This window comes from Hypanus sabinus, chromosome 6 (assembly GCF_030144855.1).
Source record: "Hypanus sabinus isolate sHypSab1 chromosome 6, sHypSab1.hap1, whole genome shotgun sequence".
Lineage (NCBI taxonomy): Eukaryota > Metazoa > Chordata > Chondrichthyes > Myliobatiformes > Dasyatidae > Hypanus > Hypanus sabinus.
In genome coordinates, this window is record NC_082711.1 from 27,730,679 (window position 1) to 27,755,242 (window position 24,564).

A 24,564-nucleotide genomic window follows, 5' to 3' on the forward strand; every position below is an offset into this window, starting at 1 on the left:
CTCAGATTGACCTGTTAGTCATCTGCTAAACCTGGGTTTGTTATTTGGGGAGGGAGCCAGTTGCCCAATGGCACTTCAGAAAGTATTGATTTATTATTGTTATATGTATCAAGATACAGTGAAAAGCATGCTTTGCATATTGTTTATACAGATCAAATCATTACATGCTGCATTGACATTCTGCAGTAACAATGCAGTATAGTCTAAAAAGCTGAAAAAGGAGTGCAGTGCAACACACACAAAATGCTAGAGAAACTCAGCAGATCAGGCAGCATCTATGGAAATGAATAAATAGTCGATATTTCAAGCTGAGACTGTTCTTCAGGACTGGAAAGGAAAGGGAAAAGACGCCAGAATAAAAAGGCGGAGGGAGGGGAAGGGGGATAGAAGGTGATGGGTAAAGCCAGATAGGTAGGAAAAGTAAAGGGCTGGAGAGGAAGGTATCTGATAGGAGAGGAGAGTGGACCATAGGAAAAAGGGAAGGGGGACCCAGGGGAAGTGATAAGCAGGTGAGAAGAGGTAAGAGTCCAAAGTGGGGAATAGAAGATGGGCGGAGTGGGAGGAAAAATTTTTTTAACTGGAAGGAGAAATTGATATTCATGCCTTCAGGTTGGAGGGTACCCAGACAGAATATAGGGTGTTGCTCCTGCACCCTGAGGATGGTCTTATCATGGCACATGTCAGAACAGGAATGGGAATCAGGATTAAAATGTTTGTCCATTGGGAAGTTCTGCTTTTGGCAGATGGAGCAGAGATGCTCAATGAAGTGGTTCCCCAATTTATAAGAAGTGCAGTGCAGGTAGATAGGTGGGCCTTCAGTTGATTGGATCAACTATGGATGTTTTGTCCTAGTAGCTGTCTACACAAGCCAGAGCAGTATGATATGGAAGGCAAGCTGTTGCCCATGCAGCAAGCTCTTCATGCTGCTGATGAATCCAAAGGAATGGTAGAGACCAATACAGATACCTGCAATGCAGGTGAAGTGCAGAGATCATAGCAAGATATACAGTATGAGGCCAAAAGTACATCTTACAATAAGTCCGTTCAAGAGTCTGATAGTAATGGGATAGAAAATGTCCATAAGCCTGGTAAGACATGTTTTCAGGCTTTTGTATCTTGTGCTGATGGGGGAGGGGAGAAGAGAGAATGTCTGATGTGGGTGGGTTGTTTGAAAAGTTGATTAAGTTGGCTGCTTTACTGAGAAAGCAGTATAGACAAGAGTCCATAGAGGGGAAGCTGATTCCTGTGATGTGTTGAGCTGTGTCCAAACTCTCTGCACTTTCTTGCGGCCAAATGCAGAGCAGTTGCCATACCAACTTTTCCTGCATCCAGAAATATGCTTTCTCTGGTGCGTTGATAAAAATTAGTAAAGTTGACAGGGACATGCCAGATTTCTTTAGTTTCCCCAGGAAGTAGAGGTATTCGTGAGCTTTCTTAGGTGTGACATCAATGTGGTTGCAACTTAACTTGAAGCTCTCAAACATCTCATCTTCGACACAATGTCCACAGTGTTCTATGGTTCTATTTTGGAGGGATATGGCCCAGGTGCAGGTCAGTGGGACTAGGCAGAAAAATGGTTCGGCACAGCCAAGAAGGGCCAAAAGGCCTGTTTCTGTGCTGTAATGTTCTATGGTTCTATTAATTGATGTAGACAGGAGCATGTGCACTGTCTAAGTTTTTGAAGTCAATGACCAGCCTTTTCTGTTGACATGGATGGAAAGGTGGTTGTCATGACACCGTAACACTAAGCTCTCGATCTCCTTCATATAACTCAAATAGTCGATATTTAAATAACATTGTTATTTAAGATGCAATAGTTTCATTTACAATCTTATAGATGGACTTGGAGCAGAATCTGGCCACACAGTCTTGAGTGTACTGTGCAACTGCATCAAAGCTCCAGCAATTGAATTCATGTTCGACATCTGGTGCTATCTGTGTGTAGTTTGACATGTTCTGTGTGTAGTTTGACATGTTCTCTCTGACTGTTTGGATTTCTCAATTGCTTGCTTCATTAACAAAGGACATGCTGGCTATTGGCTTTATTTGTTTTTAATTTAGAGATACAGCATGGTACAAGTCCTACCAGACAAGCATTCCCACACTGCCAATTGTATCCACATCACCAATGAACCTGTACATTTTTGTAATATGGAAGGAAACCAGAGCAGCCGGAGGAACCCCACACAGTCCCGTGGAGAATGTACAAACTCCTTGGAGGCAGTGGTGGGATTGAACCTAGTTGGTTGACAGTGTATTAGTGTTAGGTTAACCGCTTTGCTACTGTGCTTAATAGACTATTGTAAATTACCCCTGTTGTAGGTGGTTTTGGGAGTGGAGAGATGATTTTATTAAATGAAAGGATAGGTGGAGCAACGAAAGCTTAGAGCTGACAAAGTTGAATTGCTCCCTATGTCATAAGAGAAAAGCTTTCTGGCATCAACAATTAGATTTGACTGTCTTATCTGTCTTAAGGTAGACATAGAGTGAGTTCCTTATCTTCACTCTGGTGTTTATTTCTTCCAAGAAACGTATCACGGGTGCAGATTTTTGCTTTTCGAACTCCACTAAAAAGTAATCCATTAAAGCTTTAATCTAAAGAATTTAATGAATGCTATTTCAATGTGCCTCTGTTCTCCCTGTCTTTAGGATTTACTTGTTGATCACAGGAAGGATCCATATTGAAAGTAAATGGATATTGGGTGCTGGATAAATATGATTGCACCCTAAACTTAATGATCAGGGATCATAAATAACAGGAAATGCAGGCATTTCTATACCACAATAGAATCACAGGAAGAGAGGATAAAAACATTTGTAGCATTGAAAATAGCAATTTAGTATAAAATTTCAATGTTTTCCTCAAATAACTAGTTATTAAATCAACAAATTTTTGCAAACATAAATGAAATACTGCCTAAGATGTCATTATGCTGTTAGAAATTTAAAAAAACAATCTCCATGTTCTTGGTGGAGTAAATTTTTACATTTGCATTTTTCAAGCATGCTGTTTTTTATACCAGTGTTGCTTTGTAGATCATGTGAATATTTTACATAATGTTTTACAGAAAATGCAAGACATATGTAGCAATTTGGTTGCATTTGTGGAGATGGTGTTAGCATTTCGAGTTGATGACCTTTCATCAAAACCAGAAATGGTTAATGACAAAATTATTATAGAATGTAATGGAAAAGGAAAAAGACAAAAATGAAGGTAGAAAGATGACAATGAAGGTTGCTAAGCAGATATTAAAAAATTAATTTTGTTTAAATTCAATTTGTTTTAAAATTAAAGATCAACAAATCATATTATAATCATTCTTGCAGTTGTGTTGGCATGTGGCCAAGTGGTTAAGGCTTTGGGCTGGTGATATGAAGGTCGTTAGTTCGAGCCTCAGTCGAGGCGGCATGTGTATCCTTGAACAAGGCACGTAACCACACACTGCTTCTGCATGTTTATAGCCCAGTGCAGTATGGACAAGACAAGAGGCAGTTTTGTGAATCTTTTGGGGTGACATGGTAGTGAACTGATTACAGCACCAGTGATCTAGATTTAATTCTGCTGCTGTTAGCTGAATCAAAGAAGCTGATAAATCGGCTTGTAGGAGGGAGATTGAAAATCTGGGTGAATGGTACTACAGCAACAACCTCTTACCTCAAAGTCAGCAAAACTAAAGAGCTGATTATTGACTGCAACAGGCAGAAGCTTGAGGTCCATGAGCCAGTCCTCATTTTAGAGAATTGAAAGTGGAGAGGATCGGTGACTTCAAATTGGCGATACCATAACAGAGGTCTGTCCTGGGGCTAGCATGCAATTGCTATTACAAACAAGGCACAACAGTTCCCTTCTCAGAAGTTTTGACATGTCATCTAACACTGACAAACTAATATAGATGCATAGTATAGTATATCTTGACTAGCTGCATCATGGCCTGCTTTGGAAACACCAATGCCCAGGAATGGAAAAATCTACTAAAAGTGGATACAGCCCAGTCCATCATAGGCAAAGCCCTCCCCACCATTGAACACATTTACAAGGAGTGTTGTCTCAAGGAAGCCGACTCGGGGGTTCTGGCCACCATGCCTCAACTTCTGAACTTCCAATTGACATTTGGGCTTTGATCATCGATGTTGACCCCAGGACCCGTGGATGACAATGGATGAGGATCCTGAACTCTAGGCTTCGAACTCTGGACTCGCAGATGACAGGATGCAGAACCCCGAGTTGCCATATTTGAAGAAAGCAAATGGAATATTCCAACACATCTTGATGCCAATAAAGTTGTTTATGAGATGTTTTGGTAAAAGTGTTGCAGACTGAGTTTAGTGAGTTAAAAATGAATTGTTTCAGGTATTTACTCAAAATTGGTACTGTCAACGATGAAGTTAATTATATTTTGATTGTAATTGAGAACAAAATGATTGTAAATACTGTACGTTTCATGTCTGAGCAAAAATTGCCTTTTGGGGTTTATTGATTGCTACCTATATTTATTGGGGCATAATTAATTCAAATTTACTTAACTGCATGTGCAGTGCTTATTTAGTGTGATTCAGTGCACTAAGGCCTTTATAGCCATCCTAACAGAAGGGATTACCTCATGTTGCTGGCCACTTGTCAATTAAACTTTCCATTAAGAGATGATTCTTGATTCTGTTTGTGTGGTGATTGCATTTTGTTGGCTTTAAATCAGGCTGCTAGACAGAGCATAAATAAGCAGTCAAAATATGTGGTAATGGCATTTTGATCTGTTTCATAGTTGAGACCTAAAGGTCAATTTGATATATTTTTTAAAGATACAATTCACTTTACATGTAGCTTGGATTTGTAATGCTTAGTAAGCTTGTTTCAAAAATGTTGCTGTCTTGTTTTCTCATGTAATCTGCAGACTTCAGCAGATATCAAAATCATATAGTTACAAAGAAAAGGGCTTTTTAATGTACCTTTTATGATTTAGAACATCAGAAAACATCACGTTTTACGGCTAGTCAAGGACTTTAAAAAAAAAACAGCAAAAATTGCAGATGTTAAAAATATCTGACCCAAAAATATACTGGAGATGTTCCGCTGGTCAGGCAGCATCTGTGGAGATTCAAACTCGAGTTAACATTTTCAGGCTAACAGCTACTCACCAGAACCTAGAAAAGCTAGTTTCAAGTTGCAGAAAAAGGAGAGGGGTAGAGGGAACAAAAACGCACATGGTGTTGATAATTGAACGGATGAAGATACAAGAGATTGTTGAAATAACACACTAACTGCTGGAGGAACTCAGCGGTTCAGGCAATATCTCTGGAGGGAAATGGATGATAGGATGATAGGATGGCAGAAATATATTCATTATTGTTAAACTGTCTCAGAGAGGTTCAAATGGAGAGTTGTGAATGAGAATAGAAATGGGAAGGAAAAAAGTACTGGAACTTGGGTACAAAACAGCATTGCTGGAAATCTAACAAATGTGCTAGAAAGGGCACACTTTGGTATCTATGGAGAAAGAAGAAACTGAATTAATTTTACAAATTGATGAGCTTTTATCAAAACTATTTATTTCTGCTATAAACTGAATTTAATGCAGAGCCCCAAAGACTTATGTGCCTTGAGTATGAATTGATTAGAATAATCTGTCTATCTGTCTGAATAACGCAGGAGACCAGAGACAGAGTTGTGAATTGGGTGGAGAATTATAGTGACAGGCAGCTGAAAGGTTGGGGGGGGGGGGGTGTCACCTTGTGGCCTGTAAAGAAGGCTCCCCAAACCTACATTTACAAGGGGACAATATTGTGAACTTCAGTTCAGTACAGTACACTTAATTGGAAGTAGTACTCATGAATTCTGTGTCACCTTGAAGGACTGGAATTCTCGAGAATGAGAGGAGGGAAAAAAAGAGAAGTATTGTATCAGATGCAAATATATTGGAAGATATTGTGAGAAAGGGAATGGGTGTTAAGGAAGATTACAGCATTAATACAAGAATTTGCCAAAGGAAAGATCCCTTCACAATGTTGAAAGCAGTTTGATGGTAGCAAAAATTGCTGTGAATGATCTCCTGAAATTGGAGCTAATACAATGGAAGGTAAGGACAAGGGGACCTTCTTCAATTACACTTGCTTTAATATAATTGCAAATGCAAGTTTTTTTTTAACATGTAGCTCATAACAGCTCCTACCATACCATCCTCCAGCTCCCTGTTGCCCATCTTTACTTCCCTCCCCCTCCTGGTTCCTTCTATCCACGACCTTCACAGTTCATTAACATGCATCTTCTCCCTCCATCTGGTTCTGGTTCCATCTTTAATGGCAGAGTGAAAATGAGCATGCTGCTTGCAACTTGCCCATTTTTGATCTTTCTGGTTTTAGTTTAATGTCATTCATCAAGGATGAGCTTCTGGTGTGTTTCTCCATGCCTTACCCATACCAATATAGGAAATGTTTTTATCCAGGATGTCTTTCTGAGGCTTTGTCTCAAAAAGGTTTCAATGAGATCCCTCCCCCCCCCCCCCCCCATTCTTCTAAACAGGCACAGAGGCATCAAATGCTCCTAATACTGTATGTTAACTTTTTCATTCCCAGGAGAGTTCTCAAATCTGTAGACATTCTCTAAAGTTAGCATATCCTTTCTTAGATTTGGACCCCAAAACTACTCTTGGTACTGCAAATGTTTGTGACCAATGCCATATAGATCCTTAGTACTGGAATGAAGTGGAAAGCATCTGCTGAAAATCCATGTTCTTTAAAACTGGAATTCAATATTCAACACTATGGCAATACCCTTATTTACTTTGAAATCCATCCTAAAAAATGAAAATATGCTTTTAAGAGAAATTGCAAATAAGTCAGCAGCACCAATCCCCCAGAGCTAGTTGCTTCATAGAAATGTCTTAAAAGAAACTTGAAAGAAGTTTTACATTTTATCAAAATGATAGTATCTGTTGCAAGGTAGCATGCACTCCTTTGTTTACGTGATTAAGCCAGCAGTTATCCCAAATGAAGGCAAGAATTTACAAAGCTTAGGGGAAGCTTCTAAGCTTCTCTTATCTGTCATAAAGTGAGAATAAACAGAAACCCCAAATAACCAATATAGGGATTATTGTATGATGTAGCATAGTTTTCACAATGGATTGGTACTAGATTACAATCTATATTATTGATTTGTTTCTTAAAAATATAAAATTTTGTAGCTATCAAGGTTAAAAGCATTTACATGTATTGATGTAAGAACTCATAATGGAAATCAAATGTCCAAACTATGAAAGACTGAATATGGAAATGAATAGGTGCAAGCAATATATCAAGGACCTTTTATTGAAGACATGATTTATAAATTTCTTACAAATTTGGAATTAATTTAATCTTCTCCCAGAACAGCAATATATCTTATTTATTATCGAATCCTAGTCTTATTTCTCAAGTATGCAGTTTTATCTTACTTGGGGGATGCTAAGAGTTTTGTTTATAGAAATTACTGTTTCAGAGAATCTCATTTGATTGAGGCCATCTTCAAAAGGCATTGCCTCAGTAAGGTGGCATCCAACATCATGGGCTTTCATGGTCTATTATTACTACAATCATGGAGGGGGTGTAGGAGCCTGAAGAAGCACACTCAATGTTTCAAGGAGCAGCTTCACGACCACCATCAGATTTCTGAATGACCTATGAACAGTAACTCACTATTGCTTTTTTGCGCTATTTGTTTTATTTCTTATTGTAACTTAGTACTGTATACCTTACTGCTGCTGCAGAACTACAATTTTCAGTGTTAATGATAATTCTTCAAAAAGAAAATAATAGCTTATGAGCCTCAATTTTTTAATGTTGTTGCTGTTACATTCAAGAGAGGTAGTCACAACAATGAATAAAGAAAACATTTCAAAACATTTTGTGCAATATTTTTGTTCTGGAGGAAATTTCATGACATATGCCAGTGATTTTAAACCTAATTCTGTTTTTGAATTCAGCAATTCAACAATGCGATAATGATTTGGAAATTAAGTTCCAATTCTGGAAGAGAGAAATTTGGGCATGTATTTGGAACACTTCTGAATGGGAAATCTGACTTCTGTTAGGTAGCTTGAGCTTCAGTGACTCAATCCATATGATTACCCAGTAGTAGTGTCTGAGGCAGTATTTGGAAACACTTCCTGGCTGCATGAGTGCAAAACAAATATGTAAACTTTTATTTCCAGCAAAACACCACAACTTTTTGCTGTATTTAAAATGTCTTTATAAGCATGCAACGGAAGAATATATTTAAACCTTATTGTCTCAGTACTGTATCTGTTGAGTGCAAAGACATCACTAAACTATGCACATAGAATAAAATTAACCAATCAAAATGGGCTTGAAAAATGTATTAAATCAAATTTGTATATATATTACAAGATCTACTCCTGGCAGATCTCGAACTTGCACCATTCCTTCTTAATTGTTAGATTGGTACTACCTGAACTAAGCTGATATACTTGAGAAAATTCAGATTGTGGACTGGCATTTCTTTAAATGTTGTCTAAACTATGAAATTCATAAGGAAAACACAATGGACAGCTTTTATTTATGGTTTATTTTAAAAGACAAAGTGAGCACCAATTTGCATGTATTAGATAATTAGCAATATTGAATTAGTGAAACCCCATTTGAACACTCAGTAAATTAGAGCTCATGCTGTTTGTAAAAAGAAAGTGGTACCTTTTGAAAGTGTACAGTCTACAGCTATAAAAGTATAGTGTGGCATTAACATTGCTGTTATGTATGTTTAAATAGTGGACTGATGATGTGGTTACTTTTAAGGTGAACCTTAAGAATAATTGAGATCAATTGTATTTCCATTCTGTTTAAGAATATGGTGATGGAATGGTGCTTAATTTACCAGATCAATAACCCAATAATTTACCATTCCAGGGATTAGAATCAAAATCTCATTATGACAGTTGAAGAATTTAATGAAAGGGCAATGTATTAAATAATGGCAGCCACAAGAAGCTGCTGGAATGACTCTGGTTGACAATACTCTGGCCACTTTATTAGGTACAGGAATGGACCCAATGTTGACTTCTGCTGCAGTTGTCCTTCCACTTCAAGGTTCTGTGTGTTGTGTGTTAGAGATGTTCTTCTGCTTATCACTGTTGTAACATGTGGTTATTTAAGTTACTGTGTCCTTTCAGTTTGAACCAGCTTGACTATTTTCCTCTGACTTCTCTCATTAACAAGGTGTTTTTGCCCACAGAACTGCCACTCACTGGATGTTTTTGTTTGTTTTTCACACCATTCTCTAAAAACTGTTGTATGTGAAAATCCTAGGAGTTGAGCAGTTTCTGAGATACTCAAACCGTGCCTTCTGGCACCAACAATTACTTCACATTCAAAATCACATAGATAGCTTTCCTCATTCTGATGTGTGGTTTGAATTACAACTGAACCTCTTGATTATGTCTGCTTGTTTTTATGCATTGAGCTTCTGCCACATGATTGGCTGATAAGATATTTGCACTAACGAACAGGTGTACCCAATAAAGTGGCCACAGAGTCTAGTGTTCAGAAATCTTATCCTGTCTGACTAATACGTGAACCTAGCTCTTTTTTTCTTAAGTGCCCTGTCTAAAATGTATGCAATGCAAGGGAATTAAGAGCGGGCAATAAATGTTGGCCTTAGCAGTGTTGCCATATCCCCCCAAAAAGTTTTAAATTCCAGTAAAGTTTTGCAATGCAGACAAATTTAGCAATAGTTCATTCACACTTACTGTTAGTTTATGTCTGTGTGAAACTCTTAAATTTGTGCTTCATTGATAAAACTTTGTATGTATTCTCAATCATGTACTCTATTAGACTCTTGTAAATTTCCTTTGAAGTTTAATGACATGAAGGTCAGTGTTTGTGCATAGTTCCAAGTATAGTTTCAATTGATGGTCAAAGAAGAGCCAGCATTGAGTTTCTCTATTGATCCTTAATGCCATAAGTTCCAAGTTTATTTGGCAGCTCTTGATATCATTCACATGTTTTCAGATGGTGCTGCCATTTTCATTAATTGCACAGCACTTACTTATATTAAATAGTTTCCTGCATAATTAATCCTCCTCCATTCAATTATTTTGGCTCTGATTTGGTCAGTGAATATTTTTATATAGCACAGATCCTGGGAGTGAATCTGATTGTTTTCCTTTTAATGTTGTCATTGTGGCTTATTATGTGTAATATTACAAGGAGTTGATCAAAATTTGCATATTCATGAAAGCATATGCATATTACGATTCACATTTGAAACTGAAATATTGTAACTTTTCATGAGTTTATGGATAATGTAAAATGCATCTTAAGTAATATTTAAATGCATGTTCAAAAGTGTACTTACATGTAAGTTTGTCTTCAGCCAGAGGCTAAAGTTGTGCCTACATCTGTTCTTGGTCTCTCAATCACATCCTTTTGTGGTCTCTGCTCCTTTACTTCAAAAGCATTTGACGTCATTACATCTTCTGAGAAAGTTGTCCATGATGCAATACATATGCACATCATAGTTGATACCTGAATTTTTCCAGCCATGGGTATTTATCCTTGGAAACCCATTCCTTTCCATCTTAGAATGAGGTGCCTTTTCAAGCTTGTTTCAGTTCAAATTTTTAAATTACCTCTTTAGATTGTTTTAAATTATTGAGCTGGCATACTTGGGCTGCATTCCAGTTAATGTTGTTCCATTCTCTTTCAACATTCTTTTTCATTTCAAACGAATTGTAAATTTTACTCTATCCTACTTCATGTATGTCAAAAGTATAAAATTTTGACCGTTGATACATATTATCAGAATAGGGTTTCAAAATAATGCAGTTTAAATAGCTCATGGAGAAGTGACACAAGCTTGCAAGCGGTGTAGCAGCTGTAGTACTTGTCTCTGTCCTTCCCCTTTCCTGAATTTTAACCAGCTGTTTAAGGTTAATTTTAGGAGCTGCAAATCATTGCTGACTTAGATAAGGTCCTCCTGTCAAAAGTCCAATTTTAAAATGTTGGGTAGAAAGGTGGATTTCTTAACCTGCATCCTAGACTAAGAACATGGGAATTCTTGTTTAATTATCCAGCTAATTTCTAAAATCCAGTTAGGGTCGAACTGGTAGCACCCTCATTCCCTCACCAAGATTATGCGACACCAAATAAAAAGAGTGAATGTTGGAAATGCTTAGCTAATCAATTGCATGTGTGAAAAGAGAAAGAGTTAACAATTCAGTCATGAACTCGTGTCCAAATGACTCCTATTGCAAACCCAACTCCCTTTTACGTGTTGTAGTACTGTTTATTACAACGATACTGATCGTTAATTCCTTTGTTTTATTCATTACAGGCCCTATATGAAAACATGTTGGTAGAGCTTCCTTTTGCCAGTTTCTTTCTGTCCAAACTCTTGGGCACTAGTGCTGATGTTGACATCCATCACCTTGCCTCACTGGATCCTGAAATGTATAGAAATCTGCTCTTCCTGAAGAGTTATGATGGTGACGTTGAAGAGCTTGGTCTCAATTTCACTGTGGTAAACAATGAACTGGGGGAAGCACAGGTAGGTCTTCAATTTTATGGATTACCATTCAAAAACTGATGGCAGAATAGTTTGAAAAGAGCGACTTCATAGCACCGATCTTTGTATACTGCGTTGACAGATGGTTTTTTTCCTGAAGATTAGTGCATGTGTATATAACGGGTTACATTTGTGGTCAGCTGAAACTGTGTACATAATTATTAACTATTATCAACTGTATTTGTAATTTTTATCACTGTAATTTTCCAGTATAATAGCTGATAATTTGAGCCCAAGCCATGTTGTTTGACTTCAGTTGGTGTTTGATGTTACAAACTATCTCTCCTATTTATGTCCCTCATAATTGGTAATTGATTTATTATTGTCATAGTAAAAAGCTTTTTTTAACAATCTAGACTGATAAAAGTTCAAAGTTAGTTTGTTACTAATGTATATGTATGTAACCATATATAGCCTTGAGATTCGTTTTCTTGCAGGCATACACAGTAAATCCAAGAAACAATAGAATCATTGAAAGACAGACATTCAGTCAATGTGCAAAAGACAACAAACTGCAAATACAAAATAAAAAGAAAAAAAAAATGAGTAATAAATATCACGAACCTGAGATGAAGAGTTCTTAAAAGTGACTTCATGAGTTGTGGGAATATTCAGTGATGGGGTGAGTGAAGTTGAGTGAAGTTATCCCTTCTGGTTCAAGAGCCTGATGGTTGAAGGGTAATAACTTGTAGACCTTGGTAGTGTGTGTCCTGAGGCCCCTATGCCTTCACCATGATGGCAACAGCAAGAGGAGAGCATGGCCTGGGTGGTGGAGGTCCTTGATCATGGACGCTACTTTCTTGTGATAATGCTCTGTGTAGATGTGCTCAACAGTGAGGAGAGCTTTACCCTGATGGACTGGACCATATCCACTACGTTTTGTAGTATTTTATGTTCAAGGGTATTTCCATAACAGGGCGTAATGTAACCAATCAACATACTCTCTAGTGCAAGTTTAAAGAAGTTTGTTAAAGTTTTAGATGACATGCTGAATTTTTGCAGATTTCTGAAGAAGTAGATGGGCTGCCATGCTTTATTTGTAATTGCATTTTTATGCATTTTGAATTTGAAGTTCCATAAACAAGTACATTGAGGTAGTACAAAAACTTTTAAAATGCAATGTAGGTAAACAAATAAGGTGTAAAGGTGGTTGTCTGAGAGATAAAGAGTTCATCTTTGTCATAAAAGATCCTTTCAAGAGTTGTAAAGTGACTAGATGGAAGCTGTCCTTGAGCCTGGTGATATGTGTTCTCAAGCGCTTGTAACCTCTGCATGATGGGAAAGGGAAGGAGAGAGAATAACCGGGGTAGGGGAGTTATTCATTATGTAGACCGCTTTCCGAAGGCAGTTGGAAGTGTAGACCGGCAGTGGAGAGAGAACTGCTTTCTGTGATGGACTGGTCTACATTCACAATTCTGCGGTTTCTTGTGGCTAGCCACACCAAGCTATGATGGGATGTGTTCTTTGGTGTATTTGTAAAAGCTGATGAGGGTCATCAGGGACATGTCAAATTTCCTTATCCTGAATAAGTATAGGTACTGGTGTGCGTTTTTGGTCATGGTCACTACGTGGCTGGACCAGGACAAATTGTTGGTGATATTTACAGGAATTTGAAGCCCTCAAACATCTCCAACTCAGCACCACTGATAGATTCAGGAACATGGACTCGTGTCACTTCCTGCAGTCAATTATTTTATTAATAGCTGACATTGAGGGAGAAGTTGTTTACTTGGCACAAAGCCACTAGGCTCGACATCTGCTTCCTGTAGTCCACCATGTCATTGTTTGCTATCCAGCCCAGTACGAAAGTATCATCTGAAAATTTATAGGTGGTGTTCATTAGTGTTTGAGGAGTGAAATAAGGGTTTGAGGACACACCATTGCAGGGCATCAGTGTTGAGGATAGCCACTGGGTGGTGTTGCTGCCTGTCTCTACTGATTGTAACCTTCAGATTAGGAAATCAATCAGTTGCACAGCAGGGTGTCAAGGCCTGCATTTAGGTGATGGGAGATGTGTTTGTCTGGATTTCTGGTATTGAAGGTGGTTCTATAATCAAGAAGATAGGGAGTATGTAAACTTCTGTAACGTTATCCCCCAGCTACCTGTGTTGCATTGAGAACATTTTGGTGAGCCTCTTCTGCATTCTTTCAATTGCTGCCACATTATAATACACTTAAGTGAGGTCTAAACTGATGCATTATACATTTGCAACTCAATATCCTAACTCTTAAACTGAATGCCTCAGCTTATGAAGGCCTGCACAGCAAAATACCTTTCTCTATACTCTATTGACCTGGGTTGTCACCATCAGGAAGTAGCTTGCACCCCGAAGTCTCTCTGTACATGAACATTGGGTAGGTTTCTGTGATAGGCTACCAGGATTTGACTCGTTCTACCCTCCCCACCCCCAACTACATTATGTCTCACTTTTCTGGATTATGTTCAATCTGTCCAGTCTGCTGTATCCCCTACAATCAAGAAACAGCCAGGGTTCTAGCAATGATCCCCATGGTGTGCCATTTGTTTACAGACTTAAGGTATATTAAAAACAAATCACCTGTCTACCCATGTTGCTTCCTATCACCCAGCTAATTTCCCAACATGTCTTGGGTCTCTTGTACCTTAACTTTCTAGAAAGCAGATGCTGGAAATCTGGAGCAACACACAAAGGAGCAGCGCCTATGGATGGAAATAGACAGTCGATGTTTCAGGTCAAGATCCTGCATCAAGGCTCTTCACAAGTCCTGATGAAGGTCGTTTCAACTGTCTATTTCCTTTCAAATTAGCTTCAAATGCTATAGGAACAAAAATTAGCAGGCCATTTGCCCCTTCAGCTCTCCTCAAGGCTAATCTCTATCTCAAAACTATTTTCCTGCTCTCTCAACATAATTTCATGAATAATATTGGTCAGTCAATCATTTAAACAATACACAGGGTGGGCAACAAAACCAAGTATTGCACTTAGGCTATGTCCACACTACACCGGATAAATCCATAATCGAAGCTTTTTCCCTTTGTTTTTACCTTCCGTCCACACTAAAATGGCGTTCTCGTCCTCCGAAAATGGAGATTTTCAGAAACACTCTCCAGAGTGTGTAATTTTGAAAACACCAGATTGGCCAGAGCAGTGTGGACAGGGTAACTAGAAATCTAAAAACACTGTCGTGACGTGCTGGAACCGATGGTGACGGCAGCACGCCATTTCATTGTTTTCCTGAACGCAACCTAAAAATTTCAGAACAGACGACAACGAGACTGAAACCAGAAGAGTTAGAAATGTACTCACCAAATACTTTGACCCATAACTTACTGAATAAGTATACTCAGTTTGCCCTGTTTTCTGTCCTTGCTTGTATGAAAGTGGTTTACCTATTTATGCAGGTACTTCTCTGACAATAGTTTTAGTTTTAAGTCCTCCTGCGCGAGAGCTAACAGCTGTCCGTTGTTTAAGTTTTTCTCGTCTATAACTGAACAAACACGCAGCAAATCTTTCACGGTGAGATTCGACACCAAACATGTCACTTGTTTTCGGTAGATGTGCCCTGAGCATGCGCAGTAGGAGGAGATTTGCCAAAATATCCATTTTAATGTGGACAGGTATTTTTTTAAAGATATTTTTTAAAACGCTTAGTGTTGATGCCTATTGTTTTTATGCGAAACTGCCATTTTCAAAATTATCCGGTCTAGTGTGGACGTAGCCTTAGTAGAAATCTACTCTTGGCTCAGAGGACTAGTAAAGTTAAAAATGAAATACAAATGTTTTAAGAGTTGATGAATTTCCCAGATTTGTTCATAAAGAGTTTAATTAGCTTATCCACAACTGGAATACAAATTTGTAGTCTCATGACATGTGAAGGTTTTCAAGAATGCACAAGTGATTTGCTAGAATAGTTTTTATGAGGTTGACGGGGTTCCTGAGAGAAAAAATGACTGAGAATTAGTATGATGTTTAAAACCATAAAGAATTCAGAATGAGTAATAGAAGAGAAAATAATTTGCAAGACAGCAGCTGAAGGGCTGATAACGAGAGGGCATAGGCATAAGGTAATTAGGAAATAAATCAGAGATGACAAGGAGAAGATGTTTTCATGCAATGACTGGTTATAATTAGAATGTACTTTTGCCAAGGTTGAAGGATGTAGTGGGATGAATTCAGAACATTCTGAAAGGGGAATGTGAGCAGCCAGAGGTCTTAGTCCATATTGGTACTAATAACATCGGTAAGAAGAGTGGTGGAACCTCAAATGGAATTTAGGGAATTGGGTAAAAAGTTAAAAGAAGGATTTAAAATGTTGTAATCTCTATTTTCTACGTATGAAAATTTGGCCTCTCTTCTGCCTGTCATTTAGGGTACCACCCTCTGCCTTATTTAAGCTCTCCTGAGCAGCATGAGCAAACATCCCTGCAAGGATATTGAACCACTTCAGTTCAGGTACAGCTCATTCATAGAGATCTCAATGATCCACAAACTCAATGCTTTCATCATGCTCTTTAGCCCGACATTCTTCTGCCCTATTTAATTATTTCTATACTTAACTAGCATCTGGCACAGGGAGTAATCCTGTGAATAGGAAATGTATTTATTGGTTCAGTATCTTTGTAAACAAGTCCAGATGAAGTATCTTCAGCTAGTTATAAGAAGCAGGGTAGAATATTATTGAGGCACTGATCAAATTGTTTTTTTTAATGCTTTTTGGCTTTGAATAATGCCAGGGGAATTGCATAGTAACCAATGCTGTGCCATTGTTTCAAAGAGGTGAAACAACTAAACAGAGTATTTTCGGACCAGTTAGTTTTATTTTGGTGGCAAATAAGTGGAATCAGCACTTAAAACAAAGTAAATCTTATTTAAGGAGACATGGATTTATCAAGGGCAGTAATTATGGATTTGTTCAACGAATTTCTGAAGAGACAAGAAAAATTGATGGCAGTGTTTGACATAGTTGAGATGTATTTTAGTAAGGCTTTTGATGATGTCCCAAAGGGCTGGCTAGTCAAAAATATAAAAATGGATCAGTGAGATTAACAAATTGTATCCAAAATTGCCTCAGTGGCAGGTAGTGAAGTATAATGAATGGTGTTTTCTATGACTAGAAGGCTCATACTAGTGCTTTCTAGATAACTCGGTACTTGGTTACAAGCAATTAAAAAAATATAAAAACATAGAAATCCTACAACACAATACAGACCCTTTGGCACACAATGCTGTGCCGAATGTACTTTAGAAATTATCTAGGGTTACCCATAGCCTTCTATTTTTCTAAGCTTCATGTACCTATCCAAGAGTCTCTTAAAAGATCCTATTGTATCCATCCCTACCACCGTCGTCGGTAGCCCATTCCACGCACTCACCACTCTCTGCGTTTATATTTTCAAAAAACTACCCTTGACATTTCCTCTGTACCTCCTTTCAGGCACTTTAAAATTATGCCGTCTCATGTTAGCCATTTCAGCCTCGGAAAAAGCCTCTGACTATCCACAAGATCAATGCCTCTCATCATCTTATACACCTCTATCAGGTCACCTCTCATCCTCTGTCGCTCCATGGAGAAAAGGCCGAGTTCACTCAACCTATTCTCTTTCTTTTCAAATCTTTTTATTATTATTATCCAAAATACAAGAGTACATCTAAGTAACACTTACAATGTCTCAAAAGAGACAACAAATTAAGGATATTAACAATATTAAGAAAATTAACCTATTCTTATAAGGCATGCTCCCCAATCCAGGCAACATCCTTGTAAATCTCCTCTGCACCCTTTCTATGGTTTCCGCATCCTGTAGTGAGGTGACCAGAACTGAGCACAGTACTCCAAGTGGGGTCTGACCAGAGTCCTATATAGCTGTAACATTACCTCTCAGGTCTTGAACGCAATCCCTCTGTTGATGAAGGTCAATACACCATATGCCATCTTAACCACAGAGTCAATCTGTGCAGCAACTTTGAGTGTCCTATGGATTCTGACCCCAAGATCCCTCTGATCTTCCACACTGCTGAGAGTCTTGCCATTAGTACTATATTCTGCTATCTTATTTGACCTACCAAAATGAACCACCTTACACTTATCTAGGTTGAACTCCATGTGTTAAAGATTTTAGACCTAAAGGTAGTGGATGTAATGAAGGAGTTTTTCACAATAATACAGAGAGGTAGAGATGGTCTGATCAGTTGGCTGAAAGTTAGCAAGTAGAATGTTATCCAGAGAAGTATGAGATAATGTATTAGGGACCTTAAACAAGATGAGAGAATATACAACAAGTGGGTGAATATTGAGCTGTGTGAAGGTACAAAAACACCTTGAAGTTTACAGATTCTTGAACATAATAATACGTACTTTATTGATTCTGAAGGGGAAATTTCTTCGTTACAGCAGCGACATTTAAAAACACACTTAGCAGTGAGCAGTCTTAACTAAAGCATAGCTGACTGTGTGATTTATAATGCCATGTAGATGCTATGTATGCTAAGGTATAAAATAAGGGATGTTAGGCAAGAACTGTAGATGACACCAGTTAGGACGCTTTGTGATTATTACATAAACACATGAAATTCTGCAGATGCTGGAAATCCAGAGCAACAGAAAAAAAATTCTGGAGAAACTCAGCAGCTCAGGCAGCATCTTGGAGGAGCAACATCTTGAATTCCATCTAGGTAATCTCCAACCTGATGGCATGAACTTCGACTTCTCCAACTTCATATATTTTTTTCCTCCTCCCCTCCTTCATTTCCCCACTTTGGCCCTCTCTTAACTCTCCTCACCTGTCTATTACCTCCCTTTGGTGAACACCCCACCTTCCCTTTTTGTCATGGTCCATTCTCCACTCCAATCAGATTCCTTCTCCAGCCTTTACCTTTTCCATCTATCACCTCCCAGTTTCTTGTTTCATCCCCTCATCCACTTGGCTTCAGCTATCACCTTCTAGCTGGTACTCTTTCCCCTTTCTCCACCTTCTTATTTTGGCATCTTTTCCCTTCTTTTGTAGTTCAAACATACCTTTGCTCATTGCGGCCAAAAAGTTCTATTTTAACTTAATCAGTCCATAGGACTTGTTTCCAAAATGCATCAGGCTTGTTTAGATGTACGTTTGAACCTTTTGAATAGAACTTTTTGGCCTCAATGAGAAAAGGTATGTTTAGAGAAAAAAAAGTGCAGAATTTCATGAGAAGAACCCTTCTCAAGCACAGGGGTGAATCGATCATGCTTTGCGCTTGTGTTGCAGCCAGTGGCACGGGGAACATTTACTGGTAGAGGGAAGAATGAATTCAATTAAATACCAGCATATTCTGGAAACAAACATCACGCTGTCTGTAAAAAAAAAAGCCGAAGATGAAAAGAGGATGGCTTCTACAACAGGATAATGAACCTAACCACACCTCAAAATCCACAATGGACTACCTCAAGAGGCGCAAGCTGAGGGTTTTGCCATGGCCCTCACAGTCCTCTGACCTAAACATCATCAAGAATCTGTGGATATACCTCAAAAGAGCAGTGCATGCAAGACAGCCCAAGAATCTCACAGAACTAGAAGCCTTTTGCAAGGAAGAATCGGTGAAAATCCCCCTAACAAGAATTTAAAGACTCTTAGCTGGCTACAAAAAAGTGTTTACAAGCTGTGATACTTGCCAAACAGGGTGTTACTAAGTACTGCCATGCAGGGTGCCCAAACTTTTGCTTTGGGACCTTTTCCTGTTTTGTTATTTTGAAACTGTAAAAGATGGAAATAAAAATGTTTTCTTGCTTAAAATGTTAAAGAAATGTGCCATCTTTAACTTTATGCCTTTTGGAAATTAGGTCATCTTTTACTTGCTTAGCTATTCGCAGTAACAGAAATTTTGAGCAGGGGTGCCCAAACTTTTGCATGCCACTGTACTTGGATTTCCAGAGGTTCCACATAAAAGACTTATCCATAAGATATGGATGCACAGAGTTGGGGGTGATGTATTAGCATGGATAGACGATTGGTTAACTAATAGAATCAGAGAGTAGTTGGGATACACGGGTGTTACTCTGGTTGGCAATCAGTGGTGAGTGGTGTGTCGCAGGGGTTGGTATTGGCTCTGCAACTGTTCACAATATACATTTGCAATCTGGAAGAGTGTAGTGTATCTAAGTTTGCTGATGATACTAAGCTGAGTGGAAATGCAAATTGTGCAGAAGATACGGAGGGTCTGCAGAGAGATGTAGATAAGGTTAAGTGAATGGGCAAGGGTCTGGCAGATGGAACACAATGTTGGTAAATGCAAGGTCATCCACTTTGGAAGGAAAAATGGAAGAGCAGTTTATTATTTAAATGTTAAAATTGCAGCATGCTGCTGTGCAGAGGGACTTGGGAGTGCTCGTGCGTGAATCATAAAAGGCGGTTTAGCTGGAGCAGCAGGCTATCAAGAAGGCAAATAGGATGTTGGCCTTCATTGTTAGAGGGATTGAATTTAAGGGCTATTCTGCAACTGTACAGGGTGCTGGTGAGGTCACACCTGGAGTACTGCGTGCAGTTCTGATCTCCTTGAGGAAGGATATACTGGCTTTGGATGCAGTGCAGAGGAGGTTCACCAGGTTGATTCCTGAGATGAGGGCGTTAGATTATGAAAAAAGATTGAGTCATCTGGGACTGTACCCACTGGAATTCAGAGAATGAGAGGAAATCTTATAGAAACATATAAAATTAGGAAAGGGATAGATAAGATAGAGGCAGGAAAGTTGTTTCCACTGATAGGTGAGACTAGAGCTAGGGGACATAGCTTCAAGATTTGAGGAGTAGATTTAGGATGGAGTTGAGGAGGATCTGCTTTTCCCAGAGAGTGGTGAATCTGTGGAATTCTCTGCCCAATGAAGCAGTGGAAGCTAGCTCTGTAAATATATTTAAGACAAGGTTGGATAGATTTTTGCCCAGTAGGGGAATTAAGGGTTATGGGGAAAAGGCAAGTAGGTGGAGATGAGTCCATGGCCAGATCAGCCATGATCTTTTTGAATGGTGGAGCAGTCTCGACAGGCCAGATGGCTGACTCTTCCTCGTATTTCTTATGTAGGATGGAATGGCAGATTTATTTTATAAATGTTTGGATTTGTTGATCCCATCAGAATATTCATGCTAATAGTAAAAAAAAAAAATAGCTCGTTCTTGCTGTGTATTTCTGCTTTTATAAATGTGGCTAGTGTTACAAGGTTTTGGTGCAAAAATGCTAATTGCAGAAAATTATGAATAAAAATATAAATCTCACATTTAAAATTAAACCATAGCAAATAATTTGCTGAAGTGCAAAGGGTACTCTCAAACTAGAGAACAAATGTAATGCAGTTCATCACTTAAATACTGTATACAGGTAAAACATTTCTATAGTATTTTAACCGAAAGCCTTTTACATGTAGGTTGTGGAACTGAAGCTAGGTGGAAAGGATATTCCTGTGAGCAGTGCAAACAGGATAGCCTACATCCATCTTGTTGCAGACTATAGACTTAACAAGCAGATTCGACCGCACTGTCTTGCATTCAGACAGGGTGTGGCTAATGTTGTGAACTTGGAGTGGCTGAGGATGTTTGACCAACAAGAACTTCAGGTAAACCATAATACAAAGTTTCTGTGCCTCTGCCATCCGATTTCTAAATGGACATTGAATCCATGAACATTTTCTCATTTTTTCTGTTTGCGCACTATTTTTAATTTAACTGCTTAATTATATATATATAATATATATAAATTTGTTGCTACATTAACAAATTTCAGGACATATAACAGTGATATTAAATCTGATTCTGTGGGACCCTTCACATGCTTTTACATATAACTGATAATGAATTATGTAAACAACAAAGAATTCTTAAACAATGTATTTACAATATTGCTCAAATATTATTGAAATATTAAATACACTACAGGGGAGAGGGGAAATTATGGAATGTAATTTAGTTTGTAATTTAATCTCAGCAGATTACTGTAATTTTTCTAAACTTAGGGTATTTATCTTCATCAAAATTGCAAGGGAATGAAAAGTCTGTAACAAAGCTATTAAATTTGGAAAGACTTTAAAGTGTTTCTCTAATCCAAAGTTTGTTTTTATCTCTATCAACAGGTTTTGATATCTGGAGCACAAATACCAATCGACCTGGAGGACCTGAAAAATTTCACCAACTATTCAGGTATAAGTTATTTCTAAATGGCCAAGGAGTTATTCTTGATGAATCAAATAATATCAAAACTTGGATGTGAAAAATAAGCAAATATGATCATGCTGTTTGTAAAACTTGTACATTTGTAGTTGGGAACATTTTAATTGGTGTTTTAAACAAGTAGGGAATGCTTGTTGTGAAAAAAATAAATCAAGGTAATGTTTTCACCCATGCCAATCAGGTTATCCTCTCCTCTTGGACTCCAATTCTGGTAGATGGTTACATTTCTCCATGTTCTCTGATATGTGACATTATTTCTCCATCTCTTCTAATAAATTCAAGCAAGACATTGGCATAAGAGAGACACAAGGAATATACTTGTTAAAGCTAGAACAGTGGAATTTGGCTGCAAGGTAGCAACTTAAATAATTTCACTTGTGTGGACAAGTTGTCCAGCAGCTAATGTACAGAGGTAGAAAATGGGAGAGAAAAGAAATCTGTTTTTGTTTCCCAGGATAATCCTAGATTATTGTGCAGATATCACGTGGGGTAGTTAAGGATGTTAGTGCTTGATTTACTCCAGCCTGACGGAATGTATTATGTGTCAGCCATGTTAAAAGCTGCGATTGGGACTTGAATGGGACCATTCTGAATTAATGAAGAGTATAAGGGCTAAGTTTTACTAGGACAAGTTATCTAAAGAAATGTTGAAGAAACAAGTGTACAAATCAGCAGCAATTATAGCAAATAAACAATTGAAGGCTAGGCAGTTGAATTTGTTCTGTTTGGGAATGAACAAAAGTTAGAGGGCTGTGGAAGAATCAGGCAGCATAAAGCAATTTGTTGGTATTTCCAGTGGTGCAACTGGAGTCGAATGAATGAATTGGATTCATGAATTGCCATTAAGAAAGTTCTTATTCAAAGTTCAAAGTACATTTATTATCAAAGTATGTATATGTTGTACAACCTTGAGCTTTGTCTCCTAACAAGTGGGAAATTAGGACCAGGCAATAAATCTTTTCTTTTCGATATTGGTAACGTTCAAAAAGCAAGTGTTAATTATGGAGCTGAACTCAAATTTTCTAATTTTCACTTTTCACTAATGTTGTCATAAGAAAAATTATGAATAAGTACTTATTGTGTTAAATATACAGAAACTGGCTGATGAGCAGACAGTAGAGGGATGGACTATTCAGATCCTTGAAACAGAAATCAAAAAAGGTTGAAATATTCACAGGTTAGGCAGTATTTGCAGAAAGAATTAGCAGTTCGGATCCTTTTGTCAAAAGGCAGCTTGTTAGAGAATTAAAGTTTATAAGGTACAGACATGGGGGGAAATGTGTGAATAGGGCTTATGAGGAGGAGAAGCAAAATATATAATGCCAAGTGGTAAGAACCTTTCAACACACAAAATGCCAGAGTAACTCGATGGGTCAGGCAGCAGTTATGGAGGGAAATGAACAGTCAATGTTTTGGGCCTGGACCCTTCATTACGACTGGAAAAGAAGGGGACAGAAGCCAGATAAAAAGGCAAGGGTGAGGGGTAGGAGGTGGAAGGTGATAGGTAAATCCATGTGAGGGGGGAAAGCAGGAGGGTAGGTGACGGCTAAGAAAAGGGAATAATGAAAACCTGTGAGGTGATAGGTAGGGAAAGCAAAGTGCTGAAGAAAAAATCTGTTGTCCTGTCCTATCAGATGGTGGAATAAAGGGAGAAAGGCGGGGAACCAGAAGGAAGAAGGTTGAAAGTAATGAGGGTGGAGGAGGGGAAAGGGGGCAGTAATGGAATAAGCTATAAGGGAACGTGGGGGTGGGGAAAGAGTAATTATCAGAAGTTAGAGAAATTGATGTTTCTGCCATCAGGCTGTAGACTACTAAGACAGAATGTAAAGCTTCATGGTAGTGGAGGTGGCCTTAGACAAAGACGCTAGTGTGGAAATGAAAAGTGGAATTAAAATGGATGGCTACCAAGAGATTTTGATTGTTGTGGCAGACAGAGCAAAGTGCTCAACAAAGCAATCTCCAAACATGACACCCCTGTAGAGGAGGCCACACTATGAGCTCTAGATGCAATACATGACACCAGTGGATTTGCATGTGAAGTGCTGCCTCACCTGGAAGAATTGTTTAGGGCCCTGAATCGTAGTGCAGAAGGATGTTGAGGGCAGGTGTAACACTTTGCCCAGTTGCAGGATAAATACAGTAGCTGGAGGGTGATCAATGTGGAGGATGAGCAGACAAGAGTGTCATGGAGAGAGCAAAATGCTGAGTTCCTCCAGCATTTTGTGTTTGTTGATCTGGATTTACAGTAGTCTCACTTGTGTCTGAGTGAGAAGGACCTTTGCGTAAAGGTTATAAATAAAACTGACAATGTCATTAACCTGTAGAAGAGGATGCTGCCTGGACTTTTGTGTCTGAGTTATAGGAAGAGTTTGGCACACTGGATCTTTATCCTTTGAAGCATAGGAAAATGAAAGGTGACCTCACAGAAGTTTATCCTTAATGGATATGGATAAGATGGATGATCACAGTTTCTTTCACAGGGTTGGGGGGAGTCAAACTAGAGGATATGGATACAAGATTTGAGGGGAATGCTTTAACAGAGAACTGTGAGGTGACTTCTCAATACAGAGGACAGTGAATACCTGAAATGAGCTGTTAGAGGAAGAGGTCAAGGAGGGTACAAATTGTAACATTTAAGAAGTATTTGAATAGGTATATGGCAGAGGCATCTTGGAGAGTTATGGGCCAAACATAGGCAAATAGAACAAGAAGGGAGGTCAGCATGGACCAGTTGTTTCTGTGCTGTTTCCTGTAAGACTCTATTTTCTAGCATTCCTTGTTTTTAGTTATTGTGAGAGGATGGGAAGGGGTTACACAGGACAAACTATATACTCTTCTAATAGAGTGA

General features: G+C 38.4%; 1 protein-coding gene across 1 annotated transcript in view; it reads left to right on the forward strand.

Moving 5' to 3' along the window:
* The window catches only part of ube3c (ubiquitin protein ligase E3C), a 153,679-nt gene that overhangs the window by 107,671 nt on the left and 21,444 nt on the right, over positions 1-24,564 (forward strand). Inside the window, exons 20-22 of the mRNA XM_059971878.1 lie at positions 11,318-11,530; positions 20,918-21,106; positions 21,620-21,686. Coding sequence (XP_059827861.1) covers positions 11,318-11,530; positions 20,918-21,106; positions 21,620-21,686 — 469 coding nt within the window. The remainder of the gene's footprint in view (positions 1-11,317; positions 11,531-20,917; positions 21,107-21,619; positions 21,687-24,564) is intronic.